This window comes from Tinamus guttatus, unplaced genomic scaffold (assembly GCF_059628265.1).
Source record: "Tinamus guttatus ecotype Peru unplaced genomic scaffold, ASM5962826v1 Tinamus_guttatus_pri_ptg000599l, whole genome shotgun sequence".
NCBI lineage: Eukaryota > Metazoa > Chordata > Aves > Tinamiformes > Tinamidae > Tinamus > Tinamus guttatus.
The window spans coordinates 2,927,648-2,948,752 of NW_028289133.1; the positions used below are offsets into that span (position 1 = coordinate 2,927,648).

The 21,105-nt window shown below is 41.1% G+C and overlaps 1 protein-coding gene across 3 annotated transcripts in view; it reads left to right on the forward strand.

Annotated features, from left to right (window-relative positions):
- The window catches only part of LOC104578150 (sodium channel protein type 5 subunit alpha), a 160,270-nt gene that overhangs the window by 54,441 nt on the left and 84,724 nt on the right, over positions 1-21,105 (forward strand). For all 3 annotated transcript variants that reach the window (XM_088534772.1, XM_088534773.1, XM_088534771.1), the window contains exons 10-14: positions 1,972-2,154; positions 4,508-4,909; positions 13,397-13,529; positions 15,776-16,014; positions 20,135-20,308. In XM_088534772.1, coding sequence (XP_088390898.1) covers positions 1,972-2,154; positions 4,508-4,909; positions 13,397-13,529; positions 15,776-16,014; positions 20,135-20,308 — 1,131 coding nt within the window. The remainder of the gene's footprint in view (positions 1-1,971; positions 2,155-4,507; positions 4,910-13,396; positions 13,530-15,775; positions 16,015-20,134; positions 20,309-21,105) is intronic.

Consider the following 21,105-nt stretch of genomic DNA (forward strand, 5'->3'; position numbering starts at 1 on the left):
GTTGCAATGGACAAGAACACTTCCACTTCTTTTCCCCAGCCCTCTCCCTGTCTTCTCTGGCCTTTTTAGTCTTTCCCTCACCAATTGCTCCTTTCCCTAGGACTAATGTCTCAGCTGTCTCACCCAAAGAGCCTTTTACCCAAGTTTTGGATTTGCCTATTTTGCCCTAGCACTGAGCCTCAGGAACAATTTACTTGGACTAATTTTTTTTAACAAGTAAACAAGGGTAGAAACTTTTCAACCCAAACAACGAGGAAGAAAATGCTAAGAAAATTAAAATTTTCTTGATTAACAGTGAGAGATACAAGCCAAACAGCACAATCTACAGTATTTTCTAGATATATAAAATATGATGGCAATCAAAAGGAAAAACTGAAAGTTGTTTGATCAGTTTTTACACTGTGCAGTTCAAAGGGAACACAAATATAATTGATAGGCCTGCTTGGAGACAGTCAGTCAATTTGTACAATTGCTCCAACACATTCCTAAACCTGAACTTAACACCAAAAGACTAGCTGAATGTTTATGAGGAGAAAACACTTCAGCAGAGCAATTAAATCAATTGACTCAAAAAAAGAACAATAGCCTAGACCAGCGTCTGAACCCTCCTTCCCTGCTCTAAGCAGCTTGCTCATGAAAGGTATTTCCCCCAGGAATTAAGTTTTGCTTCTCTCTCAGCTTGATAGAGCTACCGCTCCTCCTTGAAATACATGATTGATTCTTTACACGGCTGCTAAGTGCCTTCACTTTTCTTGGACTGATGCCTGTGGGAGGAAGGGAGTATTTTGTTGCGGAGAGATGATTGCCTGTTTGATTCTAGCAGCTTACAGACAATAGCACTGAGGATTCATGGGTTTCTTCTATTCTTGGGAATCTGGAGAGGTTTATATATCTATAAATTCAATCACTTTATGCTTTCTGAATTGGGGCTCTGAAATGGACCTGTCTCTGGGTCTGAAGTGGTTATTTCTCCAAACCCGACCTAGTTCTTTGTGCTCAGAGACAGCCTGATAGAGGAGCCCTCACTTTCCTCCCGCCTATACCCTGAACGGTCATCCAACGCACTAGTGTAGGCTACGGCTTCCTCCCTGAGTATATGAGTTCCTCCTTTTGGCTGTTCATTTGCTTTCAAGCCTCTTCCTTTCCATGCTCAGGCTTTTGAATTTGGCTTCTGCTGGGTTTCCAGCAGATTGTCCTTATCAGTGAGTTCCTGCAGCGATCCTGTAAGATAGCCAGCACGGCTCTGAAGCACATGGCTGGCAAAGTCCACCTTATCTCCAGTTAAGCCCATGGTTTTCTCCTTGATCTCTGATCATATCTGTCTGTGCTGCTGCTTGGGTTAAGCATTTACAAAAAAAGTGTAAGCTGAACTGCCTGCAGTTACCAGTATCCCTTTGTGGTAGGAGGGATATAGCAGGAGCATGGCTTCATTCCTGTCCAATTTTCTCAGTTTGAGGGGCTGAAGTTCACAAGGAGGTTAACCTTGTTCTCTAAGTCAAGAACTTTCTAACCGGAAAACGAAGTGTTATTCTGGGGAGTAGGAGTGCAGGGCAGACATGCAGATGTGCACACACAGGCTGTTCCTCTAGTAAAATTCGGGAGAACCTTGTCCTTCAGGTCTACATAAATCAGAAGATTTTATATGGCCATTCCTAATGCTCCTTCATAGGTTTGGAGTAGATCTGGATTGTAGCATGATCTGCACGTGTCTATTTACACTAGGAACTTGGCTTGCTCTGACTTACTGCATATTCTCCTCATGGCTAAGTGGAGAGGTTAGAAACATTAAGCCAAGTTCCAGCCACATGAGATAATTTTATGACGAATGACCACTTAGAATTTTTAATTTATCTCCTATACAACCTAAAACTTATCATGAAAAATAACTGCTGAACAGAATAATCATTAGTTCTCACTGTCATCCTAAACCCAAATGATACATCTTGCACCTCCCACCATCTTTTCTTTTAGGCACTAGCTGCTAAAGGAATTGATTCAATGTCACTTAGCTCATTGGAAATGTCACCTTTAGCATCCAAAAATGCTAAAGAAAGAAGAAATAGGCGAAAGAAAAAGAAGTCTCTGGGAGCAGAAGAGTATGGGGAAGACCAAAGGAATCCCAAGTCTGAATACGATGAAGGTCAGAGAAGAATGGTAAGTCATGGTCTGAAATGTCACTTACTTTGCTGTGCACTTTGCTGCATAGGCCAAGCTCTGAACAGGCCATTAAAGATAAAATTTCCAGCTGTAAAGAAGAACCAGACATTTGACATTATGACTGCAGACATTCTGTGTTAGATGGAAACACACTAGCACATTATTATCAAAATGAATTAAAAATATCCATTAAACATTCTTATGAATCTGTTTTTTTTTTTTTTTCACTTCAAGATTACCCACAACCTGATTTATTTTCTTATGCTAATTTCACTCATCTGGCTATACCTGTCCTATCCCTATCAGGTCCAAAATATTCCTAGAAGAAACATGCAAAGCTTGAAAAGGAAAAGGAGGAGGAGAAAGGGGGAAGCTTGTCTCTGAGGGCACTTTTAATTATATACAAAGAAGATATTAACATTTTTCTATTCCTTAGCTAGTTGCCTTCAAGTCAAAACTTTGTAGCACTTGTTTCTACTTTGTATTTCAGGGGAAAAAATGGAGTGAGGCTGTTGTTAAATAGGGTTTAAATAAATGTTATTGACATGCATGAATATGAATTTGCACATTATGTATCAAATGATCATAAACAGCCTCAGATAATTTGTCTTTGCATAACTGAGGGCAAAGTTTAAATCATTTTATTTGTTTTTTTTTGAATAGCCATGTAATGGGCTAAGTCTTTTAATATTTTGTTGTCAGTGAATTTAGGGATATTTGGCAGCCATAAAAAGCTCATGAAAAAACATGCAAGTGATGTAAGTAAATGTGACCAATTCAATGACTCCCCAGCTCACAAAATTTACATAGAGCTGGATTTCTGAAGTGACATGTATTTTTACATGTTTTTTTAATAGGTTTTGTTGTTGTTTTATTGGGTGACTCTGTTGCATTATTAATTATACCTTTGTTAAAGCTAGAATTGCTCTTTAGCTTCACTCTGGATGGGTCTGAAGGCACCACATACCAGAACTGGAGCTCTGCATTGCAAGTTTGTTTTGTAGATTAATATTTCTTGTTTTCACTTTTCGCCCCTGGATGTCATATGCATGAGAGACACAGGAGACACATTTCAAAGCTTATACTAAATCTTCTTTGTAAGGCTGTGTCTGGCATGGTTGGAGGGAGTAAGGCTGAGTCATCATTCAGATGCAATCTGAGCAGCTGTAAGTGTGTTGCCATCAGGAATCAGTCTCAATGGCTGTGTCATGGAAAGCCAGGCATGGATTTTTTGACCAGTTAAATTTGGTAACAGTCCAAATGAGTTGTTTTTAGTTAGAATGGACCTGGGTTTTGTACTCTTCCTTGTACCTGTGCCACAAAATAGTATCATTACATAGTTTAGTGGTGCGAAATACAGTGCAAAATGAAATCAGACTCATTTGGCTGGTTTGTGGATACTATGGAGATCTGACCTGTCTTCATATATATGTCTGGCTCATCAAAGAGTTCTGAAGAAGCTGAAAATTTTGTACAGGCCATAAAATCAAAAGTATGTTCTGCCTAAATGCTCTTATTCCATGATTTTCCTCTTCACAGCTATGAGGGAAGGGGATAGACTTGAATTCTTTATGCATTTTCTGAACATCCTTTTCACTCTATCAGAGTATATGTATATTTAGTGCTTAGCTACATCTTGCTGATGCTCCACCAGAATTTCACTCTCATTAGCAGACATCAGAGTGGATCGTCAAGGCTAATATTTAGATGTAAGAGAGACTGCTGTGTACTGAGGTTACCTACCCTTAAAGCAGACATATGCATTGGGCTAATCATTTTACAGACTAATAAATCATATCCCTCTTCTTGCTCTTCTTTTTTTTTTTTCCTTTATCACGTTCTTCCGTCGTGTTCTGCTTCTTCTTCCCTCTTCTTCTCATTTTCCCTGAAGTTCATTTCCTGCCCTATTTCTTTATCTCTTGTTCTCCCACTGCAACGTTCCTTCCCTAGCTGTTATGAAGATGTCTGATGAAGTAGTAAACTGGAGCTGGATCCCTTTCCCTGCTCCTGTCTTCTACTCCTTATGCTGCCTTCCCACATCCTTTGGCACTTATCAGATGGGGAGGGAGTAGAAGCGAAGGAAGTACCACTCTGTGAGGCGAATGCCACCTTGACCTCTCCTATTTCAGTACATCTTTAGCTGTCATGTATAGACAAAAAACCTTATGGCTAGGAAAGATTATTCAACCTCTTAATTTTGCAAAGGTTGAATACATGTTATTAAATCTTTCTTTCTGAAACACTTGGTTTAAAATGGAACTTACTGCTCTCCCCAGACCTTCCTTGCTCCTGAAAACGTTTTGCAAAATGTTGTTTCTCTTTCCCCTTTTTCCTTTCTGGGGGTTTCTAGACTCTCCTTGGCATTAGTTATGGTCCCAGTGCAAACTTGGTGAAGCGCAGAACCAGCCACGGAAGCGTATTCAGTTTCCGACTCCGTGGCAAAGACACTGGCTCCGAAACAGATTTTGCCGATGATGAGATCAGCACTGCTGGGGAGAATGAAAGCCACCGAGGCTCTCTCTTAATTCCAAGATCTGGGAGGCGTCCGAGCGTGCAAAGTCAAGTGAGCCATAGTTCTCACCCTGCTACTCCCAACTGCATCCAGACGGGCAAAAGGAACAGCTCAGTGGATTGCAATGGTGTGGTTTCCCTGATAGGAGGAGGCATCGGGGCACTCAACCCAGACCCTACTTCTCCTGCAGGGTTACTGCTCCCCCCAGTTATTATGGAAAAACCTGGGACAGGCGACCTGGTGAGTACTTTATAAATTTTGTATGTGATTCACACTCTTGTTTCCTTCTAAATGTTATTGGAGTTTGCTGTAATTTATTTACATGGTACACAATCTGCAGTGGAAACCCAAACCCACCATCCTAGAGAATGTGGGAGGACAATGGGCTAACTCCTACAATGACTAGTGTCTACTGCAGCATGAGACAAGTTCATGACTTCTGTTGAGACTTTCTCTTCAGAGCTGTCTGCAGGAAAATCTTGGATTTCATAAGAATTTTCCTTTCTCGTAGGGACATTTTTTAAGTTGGTTCCTTTTAGCATTTGAAAATATGACATTGTCCAGTGGCTAAAAAAAAAAAAAATTGCTTTTAAAATGATTCAGTGCAAATCTTTCAATCTCAAGATTGCCTTTCTCCCATGGCTTTCTGCTTGTTTGCATTTCACCTTTGGTCTTCTGTCTAGCTGCTTGAGGAGGGCACTTCTTAACAGCACAAATGTAGTTCCCAGAAGGGTTTAGTAACCAGTGCAAATAAAGCTCAGGATAGATGAGTGGATGATCAACAGCCTTCAAACCTTTTTCATATTTCCAAGATCTTTATTGCAAAGCAACACCATTGCAAAAATACTCAGTAAGGCTGCAAATAAAAGTATTACAGCTGATGCCATTAGGACCTCAGTGTGAAGTGCCTTGGAAAAGCATGACCTACTGTTTTAGAAATAACATCTGAACAAGCAGGGCAATATGTCCAGTCATGCCTTTTTGCATCCTAGACCCACTCCAGTGGGAATTGATCTCTATAGGTAAACATCTGAAGCTCACCACCCTCAACAGTCTTTAAAGCAATGAACATCTAGTCACTTGTTTTTCATCTCAGAGATCTAAAATTGGTCAGATAAATTTGTCTGGCCAAAGTGCAGAAATCTGCTCTTTACCTATAAGAGGAGCCCAGGGTCATTAACTCAGCTACCGATGTCTATATTGCATGTGGCTAAAGTTAGGTGAGATGCAACCCGCTCAGACTGAATAGACGCCACCTTTGGTTTAGATCAGGGCAGAGGAGAAAAGAAAATGAGATTCTAATGTATATTAAGCAAGATATTTCCTGAAGAGAAAAGCAAGTGAGATGGAGCCTAGCCGCGGTGTCAGATTATCAGTAAATTGAGAAGTAGTTTTTTCTCCAAAGCCAGACGGCTTCTTCACTTTCAAGCTTTGGATTGAATGTTTTTCCTCACCTATCTGGGCATTCCCTCTAGTCATGTTTAGCAAACACAGTCACACGCTGTAAATTCAAAGAGGGAGAGCTCTTTGTATGAGAATCTATGTGAGTATGAGAATTCTCTGTTTTGTTGACAGTTTTGAGGCTGATGTTCACACCTTTGTTTATTTAGCACTGTGGTACACCAATTTTTACTCTCTTCAGATGAGGAAGACCAGCCTTGAGAGTGGTCTCTAGACAGCTGAGTAACAGAAACACCATTCGTAGACACTAGACTCTTCCTAGACTTACCTCATCATGAAACAAGCTTCAAGTTAGAGCAATTATTGAAGAAAGAGTTGCTGTATTTCTTAGAGGATAAAAATGTGAACCAAATGAGCAAGTCATCGGTAGATGAGCTATGGATGTCCCCCTTTTTGCTGTAAGAAAAACAGTTCTGCAGCCTGCTGAGGCTTTCCCAGCTCAGAAAGCTCAGCAAACCATGAGAACATTCAGCCCTTCACAGAAAATATCTTTTTTTTTTTTCTTGTAGGATTGGGCCCTGAGGTGACAGGGAGGCTTTGAGCTCTGCCGGCATTCCTTTTTATTTGCCAGCTTCCTGCCTTTTAAAAAATGGATGTTGAAAATTAAATGGCCTGGGTGGGTGAGCTCACTTGGCAGTTCTCTGGTCCTCTAAGAAATAACTCTGAGGCACTATAGTAACAGATGCTCATTCAGTGATGCAATGTGAAAGATGTTGTGTCTTCTGCAAAGCAGGATTGTTATCTAATCTATCCAGAAAATGTGAGCTGGAGTTAAAAGCTAATTGGCAAGGAGCCCATTGCCGTACAGACACATTAAGGAACCATAAGCGCTGGGCATGAACGTACAGTCTCAGCTGTGGTCAAATGTAGAAGAAACTTGTAAATCCAACACCTCAGCATGTCTAGAGATAAGTCAACATGTCCCTGGGCTTCCTGCTTGATTATTTTTTCTGTTTTCTTGCAAAACTTATTAAATCAGCCTTGTTAGCTGTTCTAGTTTCTCTTTATATGCTCCCAATAGCTTTGGGAGAAGGCCAAAATATGTGGCCAGGTGAAGTTGAAGTTATCTTATTAATTCCACTGACCCTTCTACCCTGCTACTGTAATTTATTTTATATGAATGTAATCTCATGACGAAAGAGGACTCTATTGTACTATTGATTTGTGTGCCCCCCCCCCCCCCAAAAAAAAAAAAAAGAAAGAAATGGTCCTTTCCATGAAGGTATCAACTTAATATGTACCAAACGCTGAATTGAGTCTTCCGGGAGGCGTAACTCCACTGAGATTACCACAGTATCTGAGCTGATGGAGCTGACAGAGCACATTTTAGAGCATTAGCTTTTGAAGAGGTGTTTGTGTCCTTATGTGATTCTCAGCATCACCAGATGAGCTTAACACAGATCTGTCTGGTTGCTACCGAAATGGGAGATCATTGGATTCTGGGTTTTGGGGAGGCTTGGAAAAGCCCTTTTGATTTCAAAGGCAAAGAATTAAACCAGACCGTCTCCATTTTTGAGTTTCTAATCTGCAGCATATAAACAGACCTGCATTTCAGCAGATGTTCTGAAATAGGTTCTCTTAAGATTTCTCAGGGAAAGTTTGAAAAGTTACTGGAAACTTTTTCAAATCTTGGCCTATTTAATTTTAGCAACACTTAGACTGGACTTTTAACTCCAGGCAAGGCAGCTAGGGCCACAATGGACAGCTTTTATGGCTTTGTATTATTTGAGCTGCTACCCACAGGCTGCTTGTCTCCAGGAATGGCCGTGGGTGGCAGCTGTACTAGCATGAAGGCATCAGCATGGGCCCTTCTCCCTCCTGGAAGAGAGAGCACAGTAGCAGATTATCTGCTGGTGACTTGTGTGACTGATCTTCCAATGCTTGGATGGAGAAGAGCACATAAGCTAAGAAATACAGTCTCAAATGCTCTTCATTTTAAGACATACCTGGCTGCTGGGCACAGATGTTTGTGAGTCTACTTCCATGAGAGGTCAAGTGTATTCATGCTTTTTGTCTTTTGCCCTTAGTTACTAAATACAACTAGCAAAACAGGAGAGAATTGGTCTCAACGGATGTGCTTAGACCCTATAGTCTTGTCATCTGGTGTAGGTTTAATAGATGGCAAACTTGCCATTCATAGATGGTGCTGGCTGCACAGAAGCGCATCCATCCAGGCACCTTTCTGCCCACCCCAAAGTTGTCCTGCCTGGCCCGAAAGGTGTTAGGTGCCAAGTGACCACGGCCTTACACAAAAGCTGAGAATGAGGAAAGTGAACACTTCTGGGCCAGGTGTCTCCTAACACTTTACTGCATCCGCAAATACTTCTGTGTCACATAAGGGCAACTACAAGGTTGAAGGAGAGAAGGCAGAGTTCTTGGGTAGCAGCCTTTGTCTATGCATTATATAAGTAGCTTCCAGGCATGCTACAGACCAAGGTTTCGGGGCATTCATGTAATATTTATTTGTATAGCTTTATTGTGTCTTGGTGTTTCTTAGTTATTTAAAAGGTTAGAATATCACCTCGCACAACTGTTTGAACAGAGTTGGATTAAATTAATGAGCTGTTTTCTGGAGCTCAATTTACCAATGGGGTTAGATGAGGATGAATAAGATGTCACTTGCGGTTGTCTAGAATTTTCTGAGGGTGAAGTTATGCATGACCCCATCCTCTCTTTCTTCCTAAAGGCAAATGGAGCCTCTCCAGTAACAGCAGAGAAATCTCAGGGATCTTTGAAAGTAGTAGAGAGATGGGCATGAGATTGAGGACACGCTACTTTGTGGCAGTCATCTGTTTAGCTGTGCAATGGTTGCTTCATAGCAGTCACCAACACTTGGGTCTTGCTAGGAAGCCAGCTGCACAAGGAATATCCCATAGCAGAGCCGCTGATTAAATATCTTTGGGGTGGGAAAAAGAACAAAGATGGACAATGGTGAAAGCACTTGTGTTGCAGCAGGAAGGACCAGGTGGGACAGACAGCAGTACAGAGATGAGTGCCCAGAGGGCTTCCCAGCTTGCCATCAGGGCTGTCCCTAAAGCCACGTTCCTCGAGGTCAGGTGTATTTCACTGGTGTCCAACCATGTCTCATGGGGAGCAAGAGCAGTTCTCTGCTTGAAATCATCCTTCATGCAGATGTCTGCTGGAGTTAGCTGGAACACCTCTTTCACACACAACCTCTCCTTAATTTACTCTTGGACACACTTTATTATTATTTTTATGGGAAAATAGAAAAACACTGCTAACCCGATGGGAGTGAAAACTGTTGGGGAGTAAGGCAAGGCTATTTATCCAAGCTCCCAGGGTTTTAGAAGACCTTGAATTTCTTCTCACTAAGCAAAAAACTGTGTTGCTGACCACGTTGTTCTGAATTTTTTTGTTGATCCTAAAACTGCCTCGGGGGGAATTTTTTTTTTCCTTTCTTGCTTTGCCACGAGCCTGGTGAAAAGGCAAGGTGTTAGCACTTTCCACATTCACAAAAATGTCAACAAAATAACTCAGCCAAAAATCACCACCAGTAAGTGGGTGAAGGCAGGCTGGCCCTCCACAGTTGGCTGCCCAGAGCACTGTCACAGCAGCTCCAGTTTCTGCTTGTTTGCAAACTTTGCCAGGTTTTACCTGCAGTAAATCATTCAGATTTGATACAAATCCTGCATGCTCCTCGTTTGCAGTGCCTCTCTCTAAATAATGAAGTGGCCTCCACATTAAATGCCTTCTTTTTAAGGCTTTGCGCTATTATGACCACCTTCAATCTCATTAAATATTTGCGCTTGTGCTTTACTGGGTCCATTGTTTAAAATGTGGCCTGTCCACCTCTTTTTATGCTTGAAAAGATTTTTACTGTGCAGCGAAAATTAAAGCTGCCCCAGTTCCCAAATGTGTTCTGTTAAAAAGCTGCCATGTATGAGCCCATCTTCACACAGCAGTTTTGACATAATTTAGAATCGTGGGCACCCAGAATAAAATAATTCTGCAGTGTTATGTATCCTCATTTACATGCAAATTACTGAACAGTATAGTTGTCCCTATAGAGTTTAGCTGATCTAAATGAAAAACATTTTCAGTCAATCAAGTAGCAATACAGAAACAATCTTTTCCTGTTGGAGATGCCTTTATTTAATTCCATCGGGGTTTCTCATCTGGATTCTAAGGAGATTTCCCATGTAACAGTTCCCATGACTGTTGTTACATCAGCCTAATTTCTATAGAAATATAAGTACCACAAACTACTGTGACGGCATGTATTCTCCGTGTGACAATAATAGCCTTTACACTGCCTTCTTTGTCCAATTCCTGGAATCGTTCTCTATCTCAGAATGCCAAAAAATGCCAGTTCCTTGTGTGACTATCAGCTATCTAAAATAAAAAGTATTAATAAAACTCACCTCACACATCTATTCTCTTCAGAGAACAAACGCACATAAATTTCCTTGGGCAACTTCTATAATTTTAAAGATTTCATCCGGGTGGAAACTTTCATTTCCTGGAAAAAATGCTTTGTAGTAAAGTGGAAGCCAAGCACGTGGTGGCTTTAGGGCTATATTGGGAACGGGAACGGGACCACGTCGTCCTGCCGGAGCATTGCGGGTGCAGATACCACGTTCTGGCACGCGGGGATCAGCCCGTGCCGCTCGCGCGGAGCGGCGGACGCAGGGACGGAGGGAGGAAGGAAGGAGCCCGGTGCTGATCGCGGTGCAGAAATGCAGCTTGGCGCACGGGAAGGGCACGCTGCAAACAGTGCCCTTGGCTACGGCAGGATACCGAGGTCCTGGTGCCCAATTTTTCAGAGGGCAGTTGGGGATAACAGGCTGGAAAGAAAAGCAGCGTGACTTAAAACCCTTAATGAATTAGAAATACTGCCCCGTACTTAGGGAAAAAGGTCCATTCTCTCTCTCTTTTTTTTCATTTTTCTTGATGCCAGTTCTGTTTCCCTGAGACTTTCACATATCCTGGTTTAGCTGTGTCCAAAGATAGGGAGAATGAATTTCAGAATAAGTTTTCCACACAACTTGGTACCTCTGGAGTAAATTCTCTTTTCATCCATAAACAAAAAGTGTCCTTCAAATAGTAACCCCCAGCTGGTAGCTTTTTCAAAGCACATTGCAAGGAATATTCTTTACACATTAAGAGGAATATAATATCTCTCTTCACAATCAGAAACCTGAGGTTTCTGGGCATGAGGTTGAATAAAGAATTGCTGTTGGGATGGCCCGGCTTAGGACCAGATGAGGTGGCAAGATGGTGCAGTTTAAGAAGAGTTAAACTTGAGTGATCCAGAGGATTTTGAAATTTGTGATATTCTTATGTTTCATTATGCAGAGAGAGGGAGATAGAGAAAGAGGTTTTTTTTTTTTCTTTTTTAAATTGATTTATTTTTCTTGGTTCTGTTTTTTATTTTATTCTTCTTTGGAATTTGTACTTTTTTGTCTTTTGTGGTGTTTTTTTTTCAGTTGTATGTATTTGCTATTTACTCCAAACTGGTGCAGACGATTATGCAATTTTGTAAATGCTTTCTTCATTAATAAAACATTTGTTGTTTCTTTGTTTGTTATCGGACCTTTTTGAGGTGAAGGAAATCAAGTGAACTCATGCATCTAAAATATCATTCCCAGTTTCCCCAGCTCTGAAGCCAAGGATAGAGAGAATTCTTGTTACACTGCGCACAAGCAGAATTATCTTTGAATAGATTCTGATTACAGGTCTCCTTCTGTTATGATTATGTCAAAAACTCAATGAACACTGATCCAATTGTTTTAACAAAAGAGAACATTTTCAAAAAAAAAAAAAAAGAAAAAGAAAAGTTGTTTTGGAGCATTACTTGTTTCCTGGCTTAGCTACTGTTTAAGTGATAGTTTTAAAGTTCTTCACTCTTCTCTGGACTCGCAATATTTTTTTTCGCCTGGAGTACTTTGCTTGGCTGCCATGCAAACACCCGACAGAAGGATGTTCCCAGTCCCGGCGAGGTAAAAAGGCAGGTCATAGAGCTCCAGAGGGTTTGGCAATGCAGTTGCTCCTAGATCACCTTTCTTGAAGAGATGTGTTGATCAAGTGGTCCCTGACCACAAAGGTTGGTGTCCAGAGCCTTGCTTGGACCAGTTAGCATCAGTTCAGCCCTTGAAGGTCTGTGAAGATCTAGAAGATTTCACCAGGTGCTGGTCTGGCTGTTGAGAAACTAAAGCTATATAATCTCATATAAACCTGGGATTTTCACCCTTGTAGAGACTTCTTCTTGCACATTGGTCTGAGATAGATCACACGACTCATCTATCTGCAGTGCATGTCTCCAGTGTCCCAGCCTACGCATCCTGCATGGTCCTGCAGACACAGGACAGGGCTGTTCAAACGTTAGTTATAGGAAGCAGGTGTCTTCCCCAGGAGGTCTGTGGTGGAGCGTGAAGTTGAACTCATCTTTCCCAGCTCATCACTTCTCAACCACTCTTGTCTCCTGGAATTTGTCTGTATGAAGTAGAGGCTTGTAATATAATAGAAATCTTAATTTCTTGCCCTTGTGAGATATTAAATATTAACTACAGTATGGTGTCTGCATTTATTCCATGGTTTTGGCTGATTTTTTTTTTTTTAAAGCCCTCGAAAAGTATAAACTGATTTAAAATGAAATGTTATATAAATACGATTTGGGAATTATGCTGGGAGTTTTGTTTTTCTGATCTTCAATTTATTAGTTCTTTTTAAGCTTTTCCTTGAAAAATGTGAGATAGGGTTTTTTTATTTTTATTTTTGAGTGAGAGAGAAAAAGCTGAGGTTCTTCCCTAATTTCAGAGCTGTGAGACCAAAGATCACCAAAATGACAGTGCGTTCCTGTGATCTGGCAGTGTTTCAGACCAAGAGAAGCCATGTGTTGAGGAGATGGTTTGCTTGGTGTGATATCGGAGGCTAGTAATGGAGCTCTTACCCACAGCCCTTTTTTCTCATCTGGTAGTATAATTAAACAGTTAGCACATCTCAGAAATAATGGTATAATTAATGCAATTAAGCAGGGCATCTTTCTTGAGCAGTGCGCATGGTAGAGCAGCGTTGCTGTTTCTGCAGTATCAGAAGAGTCCTGATATTCCTACCGGGCACAAAGTTTTCAGAATTACTCAGAGTGCAAGTTTTTGGGAGCAGCGCCCTGCGCCTGGTTGGGAAATCGGTGACTTCTCAGGCAAGAAAAAGGGTGCTGAGGCAATTCTGAAAACAGTACCCCACGTCTTTTGCTTGGTTCCCCTACCCTTTTTCATGCTGCTGACCCAATGTGTTCGTTCCAAACAGACCTCTCCCTCCGACGAGGCGAGCAAGAGGCAGCTCCTGATGCCCCACCGCCCGTCCGTGGACCACTCCGACGAGCCATTCCAGAGGCAGCGGGCGGTGAGCGCTGTCAGCATCATCACCAGCGCCCTGGAAGGTAAGACACGGGTCCTTCATTTCCCCTCCCGAAGCCAAGTGCGTGACGTTCGGCAAGAACAAAGTGACACAAATGACAAGTATTAGACCTTTATTGTTTTGCAAGGATGCACTGCAGAAAATTAATTACATTTCCTATAACAGAGGCAGGATAACCAAAAGCAATATAATCATTCTGCTACCCAGTCACTTACCTAAACCCTCACAAAATGCTGGCCACATAGTCGAAGTTGGATCTTGGGATATTTTGAGTCCTCTTGGCACTTGATTTGCAGAGGTCTAAAAAGCTGCAGCATAACAGGGAAGCAGAAGGTTGGGGCTGCTGTGCACACAAATCATCTCTCTGGAGCTTTTACAAAGCCTGGCCCAGGCAGGTACCTGCTACCAGGTTTAGGCAAACCCCTCCTTACAAGTCAGCTAGTTTGAGAGGCTGTTGTTCTGATCCCTTTGTGATATGTAATGATCATTAAAGAACCCACCTGTCCATGCAAAGGCTTCTCAGCAGATTTGTCCACTGCCCAGGTCTGAATTTATGTCTCAGCAGGAATTCTGCATTTCCCCTTTTTACCCATTTATTGACATTATGGCAGCACTTAGATATGAAGATACCTATGAAGCACTATATGATATGAAGCACTATATGATATGAAGATACCACTTTTGTACCCTTTATGTGCTGTATAAAAGAATCTCTTATAGCCCCTCATGTCTCCTACACTGTAAATCGAGACAGGATAGGATAAACGGAGAAAAATGTCAAGCAGGCAGCATGGAGCAATGAAAATTCTGGATTCTCTTTTACTGACCAAATAGCAAAAAGCAAAGCAAAACTGAGAGATTTGTCAGGGAGATTTCTCACATAAAGTGACCAGAACTAGCCCTTCTTCTTCCTCAGGAGTACGGACACAGATAGACAAGATCTTATGGATCTGCCTGGAAGATTAGGTCCTTTGAGAAGTTTTTGCCCCTAACGCTTTATTAGTTTGAGTTGGGTTTTTGAAAAAAAAATGCAGGATTAGGACTTTGCTTTGCAATGACTTTGCTTATAGATGGTTCTCATTGCATTTTAAATACTTAACAAGAAACTCTGTGTTTGGAGCCTGGAAATAGATGGTTGTTTCTTGGAAGCAGTTCAACTTCCCACGGATCTCAGAGCACTGTAGGTGTTTGTGCAAAACCAGTACGTGCAGGACAGCAGCCAATATTGTGAAAGTTTGCAAGAAGGCTCCCAACATTGTGGTTGTGCTGTTCAGCAAAGGGAAATGCAAAGAGCTGCACCCTGGCTTAGGAGAGGAGGCTGTTTATAAAGTGATTGTAATAACAGGCTTGGCTGAAGTTTTCCTGTTATCAGCTCAGGTTCTAATTATATAGACTAAAACCTTTACACAGCATTCCTTGCCCATAAAGGAATCAGAAAAGAAAAGCATTAAGCAATTCCGTTAATCATTATCATTCAGCCATTAGCTGCCTTTTTTACCTTTCCTCCCCATTTGATGCAAATTGTACTTAGAGGCCATTTCAGTTCTTTCATATTCAAATAAAATGAACAATGTATAAAAGTTATATTTTAGGTAATATTTTAAAAGCACCTTTGGAAGCACATTGGAGCTTTAGTGCCATTTACACTCCCCTGATTTTATACCTGAGCCTTTCAAAAGAAATTGGGCACTTAATGCTCTTTTTTGATCAGGATATTAAGAACACAAGCCCTATTGATATCCAGTGATACTCTGACTCCTAAGAGCTTAAATCAGCTCGAAATATTGGATTTAAGCTCTTTCATCTCTTAACTGTTTTAGAAGGTTTTACTTAAGTTGCATCTAAAATGGAATCTGGAAGGTGAACAAATATATTTCAAATCTCAGTTGAATGAGGATAGTTCCCATTTAACAAAGTGGAAAATAGAGTTCAAATCTGAGCCTGCATATAATATTAGACTTTACATATTTAGTGTGCTTTTCTCTTTTTGCTTCTGAAACTTTTAAAAGGTTCTAGCTTTCAGAATAGGCCAGTATCTGATAAGTGCAAGGCAATTGGCAAAAAAAAAAAAAAAAAAAAAAAAAAACCCACAAGCATCAGAGCTCCCAAAATGCATAATTTGCCAGCACACTAGGGTGGAAATATTTGTGTCCCAAAAAAAGTTTAGGGTAATTCAGGGGATTTTCTCTATGCTATGAATCACTTTAAGTATTCCCTTGTCATATAATTCAGTGTGAATTGACTGTTCCTTTACTGTTTGCGACTTAGAGCTTGAGGAATCACACCAGAAATGCCCTCCATGCTGGAACCATTTTGCAGTTAAATTTCTCATTTGGGATTGCTGCCCGCTTTGGCTTTTAATCAAGAAATTTGTCAAGTTCGTGGTAATGGATCCATTTACCGACCTCACCATCACCCTCTGCATTGTGCTGAACACACTCTTCATGGCCTTGGAGCATTATAAGATGACGAAGGAGTTTGACCACATGCTTTATATAGGCAATTTGGTAAGTAAATTCATTTGAAATGCTATCTGATAGTTTAATTTCTGATTTTTAAAGTCATGGATGAGACCTTGGGAAAAGCCCTTTTTGATATGCCGTCAGCAAAACTTTGCCTAGGTTAGGCAGTGGAACATTGTCAATCCTATCTGAGTGTGAAGAGAAATGAATGAACGATATGAAACCACTTTTATTAAACCAAAATATTCTAGTGCTATTAGTAGCCATTAAAGCCACATTTTTTACCCTCTTGTAGTGGTTTGCTTGTAGTTGTTTAAAATCCACTTGATTTGGGGGGAGTTTGTATTAGAAAAGGTGAAGGCAGTCTGGCTATGGTGTGATTGAGTTTCCTCTGAAGTCTGGTGGTAAAAGCTGAGATATCCTCCAGGATCAAACTCTGAAAAAGCCTAGGAAAATGGTCTCTGTTGAGTCTGAATTTGAGAAACTCACAAACGAGATGTGAACAGCCCTTTATTCCTCCCCAAATGACGGCTGCATTCCCTCAAGGTGGGATTCACCTTGCCTAACTCTGGATATCTATAGCGTAGGAGTCAGTCTGAGCGAGTTCCCTATGTCTCCCTTTAAAGTCAATGGAGAGTAATGGACAATTTTAGGGCACAATTAACCTCATGTTTTGAAGACATTTACTTTTGGAGAAGGTGGACTGTGCCCTGGAGGTCGCTGACTGTAGTGACCATCTGTCCACTGACTGTAACAGGAGCCGGCAGAGACTCTACAGATGTGGGTGTCTGCATTTAATCAGGTGAACGCTGCTCTGACAGCTTTAGGTGGGCAGAAGCAATAACCAGGCCTCTCATAGCAGTCCTAGCACACGCTGTGCATCAGGTACAAAGCTCTGGTGCTTCACTGATCCTCGCTGTATAGGTTTGCTCTATCGGGATGCGGTTCCTGAAGAGAACTTCAGGCTTTTGAACCTTTCTCCAGTTTTTAAGCTGCTGTGTCTCAGCAAATCTCTGTTATTCTGCTGGGCAAAATTCTTCTGTTTGTCTCTCCTTTGCTCCCAACACATGCTCTTGAGCTCTGTAGAAAGCAATAGATAAGAGCAGCTCAGAAAGCAACCTGGCAGGACTGCCAGCTCCCCTTTGCAACCAAGCCTTGCATTGTCTGCTCAACAATGTGTGACCTCCTCAGATGACTTAAAAATCCTGTTTGAGACCCCACTCGGGCTCATCTGAAGAATAAATGTGTCCGCTCCTTGCCCTTTTCTTGGCAGATAGCTCCTCCCTTTTGCCAGGCCACAGGCAAGGAAACTGTAGACCTGGTGCCCAGGCCAAGCTGGGCTGACCTCTGCGCCGACACAGCTGAAGAAAACAGAAACCATGAGCAGAGAGAGGGTAGAAATTGCAAAGCAGCGTAGTGTATCGTAAGGAGGATTTCTCAGCACTGCCTGGAGCTCTTTGCCTGCTTGTGCTCAAGCAAAATAAACTAATGGGCTTTTTTTTTTTCTGTAGTGGGCTGGTAGCCCCAGGCTCCTCTTTCTTGGGAATAGGTAGATAGGACAGACCACCCTGGCTCTGCCTCGGTAGGTTGTCTGATCTCCCCCATAACTGGATTGCAAGCAGAGCGGGTCAGAGGCAGGTAATTCCATTTTCTGGAGGATTTTGCAAAGTCATTTGTAATGAAAATGGACAATTTTGCCGTTCACTGTGGGAGGGAAGGGAGTCCCAGTCGCAGGCAGCCTGCCAGGTGGCCGCCTTCCCTAAGCCACAGGCTACTGAAGCCTTCCTCTGCCCCCATGCTGATTGCCTCTAGCCTTTCCCTTACAGCTAACCCTCTTTAAGTGATTATAGGAGCATTAAACGGGGGGAAATATTAAAAGGACAGATCTTTGGCATTTTTTTCCCTCAAAGTAATTGTTTTTGAAGAAAAAGAATGAAAGTGAAATATGGACTGCTTTTCTCTGGGAGCGAGAGCAGTTCTTCATCTAGCTGTCAGTCACCGGAGATCTGCTGCTCTGATTTTATCATCTACTTCATGCAATTATGCAGCACCTGCTACCTTCAAACTCCGTTAGTTCATCACTTACAGAAATCAACATTTTTGAATGTCATCATCAGGCCTCATGAGCCTATATATCTTTGCATGTTTCCTCTGTCTATGAAATTCCATTGACCAAAAACTAGGCAGATGGAGACAGATTTGCCTGATTTTTGTCTTCCTTCAGAAACTGAGATGTCTTTAGTGATATTAGAGCTTAAATAGCTTGCAACAGTAGTTAAAAGGGAATTCTTAAGATGAAATCCTCCTATCGGTGGTGGCGTATTTAGCCATCAGCACCAGCCATGTGATAACTTACTTTTTTTTTAAAAAAAAAGTCTTGATCATATTCAGTATCCAACCTCTTGTACCAGCACAGCAAGATGTGCACCAGGTGTGAATGAGTTCACAGGGTTGCTTTGAAATTCATACCTTGTACACGTACAAAACTCTCCATGCCTTTAGGAAGGTTCAGCTATTTTGCTATCTTGCTATGACATTTCCTTCTCGGAAAGCTATTGATTAAAATGATTTAGGTAAAGAAAGTTATCCTCCTGAGTCATTTCTCAGTGAGATAGTTGCATAATGCACACAGCGTGGTATCATCAGTTTTTAAGGCAGTCCCCTGGATACAATTTCGCAGACATCCAGTTTCATGTTGCTCCCTGTCCTAGGGGGAATTGCAGAGTTCTGGTGGGACTCGCTGGGGCCTCTAACCAGAGTGACTCAGAAATTTTCGGTTTGTTAGGAATCTGAAACAGGTCATTTTTCTGGGCTCTTGGGACAGGACGTTGACAGGATGACAGCCCAAACTGTTGCAATCAGGTTGTTATTTTCCTAATGAGAAAGAGTTTTTTGCATAAGGAATTCTATAAATTGGTTGTCTGGGAGAATTTATCCATCCACTCCTGCAGCATTAGAGGGCGAAGTCAAACCTTCATCAGATGCAGGACACGACCATTTATTTTTATCCTTTAGTATCTTAACTTTCCACATCTTAATGGGCTCCACATCTTTGTTGCTGAGAGCCGATTACGCTTGCTGGGATACGGAAACAAATATTCAGTTTATGAAAAGGAAACCATTTCTCCTTCAATGTGTGTTACTGAGATATTAGCTCTGGATCTGACCCTTTCCAATCTACATGGAACATTGATATTGGCTGTTTCATGGAAAATCATGTGTTTGTTTAGATATAAAATTTCAGTATATACTTTTTCAAAATACAGTACCGCATGCACCTTGTACTGGGACTCAGAATGGAAATAAAATGGCATAAAAGAACTTGATGCCCACATTTTGTCATTTAAGTTTAAACCCTGTGTTGTGGGTTTAAATTGCTGTTTAGGGCAGGCATATGGAAGTGCAAGATCTGATTCTCTTAGATGCTTTGCAGGGATGAGTTTAAACTGAGTTTGCTGTCAACAGCCTTCCTTTCTCCTCTTCCTCTGTCTCACAGGTAATATTTATATGTTGTTTTAAAGAAAAATGTTCCAATTAAAAGTTTCACCATATGACATTTGAACCGGGTCACATAAATAAGCAGTGTGTTCTCAAGATTCTGTGAAGAGAAAATTGCAGTGACTATTCATAAGAGAAAAAAAAAAAAAAAAAAGGCTTGGACCGAAATTAGAGTCTGTAATCACCTTCTATACTGACAATAACCTAAAAATGATTGGAGGCTTGTATTGCCCTGGTATTGATAAAATAACAAAATAAAAAGGGATAATGCAACAGGTACGCTACAAACAAAATACCCCTTTAATGCTCCAGCTTCATTCATTCAGACTTCTCCACTGAAATGAACAGATTTAACCTTTATAAAAGGCACCTTTACACTTTCTTTTTTATCACCGAGACTTCAGATGATGGAAGGAGATGGAAATGTATGTTCTAATAAAGAGCTTGAACCCAGATGTCATCGTATGTTTACAGCAATATCAAGTATCATTGTGAAAAGACTAGGCGAGCTCAGAATTGTAATGCTGGCAAAGAATCAGACCTGAAAATGAGGCATTTGCTTGTAAAATGTTTTTGTCTCTCTCCTACGCTCTCCTGTGTGTCTGCAGAAAGTCAGCTAAAAAATGTGTTCAAAAAGTTACCTTCACTTCCTATTTTCTTCCTGCAGGTCTTCACTGGGATTTTTACAGCAGAAATGATCTTCAAAATAATTGCCCTTGACCCCTACTACTATTTTCAGCAGGGCTGGAATATTTTTGACAGCATAATTGTCATACTAAGTCTGATGGAACTGGGCTTATCCAGCATGGGAAACCTGTCTGTTTTGCGCTCTTTTCGATTGGTAATATTCTTATTCTGCTCTTATATGTCTTATTCTGTTACATATGCCTGCTGACATGAATGCAATGCATTTTCTTAAAAATGCATCTACTGATAAAGAATTTAATTGCTGCAAACTAGTGAAGAATATGGGATGCTAATTACAGACCATGGGACAAAAGGAGTTGTTCCGAATTTATATCAGGGTAATGAGAACATAATTTGATTACTTCTAGCTGTGCCAGGTACTTGTAGCACCCTTCAGGTGTTTGTAAGGAAAATCTGCCATTTTTGTGCCTGTGTACCTGTTAGCATAAAGGCAGCACATAATTGATGGTGTAAGAAATGCAAGATCTAGTAACACGTTGTTTTAGAACTTGTTATTCCTGTACTATGTTATAAACATGCCACAGTGCTTTTAAATGTTGTGAAAAGAAAATGTCTTTGAATTATTCACAGAGTGACTTTTTTTTTCCCCTAGAACCAATCAACAGAGCATCTGTCTTTCCCAGGAACTCCTTAGCTGTCAGCTCCTTTGTTATGCATGGGATAGTGGTATTCTATTAATGAGAGACTGTCGGCATATTGGAACAGAAAAGTAGTTTCCTTGCCAGCCTGACATTTGTGTTGCATTTCATGTACCAGGATGTCCATGCTAATTGTCCTGGCCATAATATGCCAGAAAAAGACCAGGAAAATAAGTCTTTATGGTTACAATTAGTGAAAGTCTTTTTTTTTTTTTCTTTTTCCTTTCAAAAATTTTTGGTGCTGTGTGAAAATGTCTATTTTTTCCCCAGTGCTGCTAGAGCCTGAGAGTCT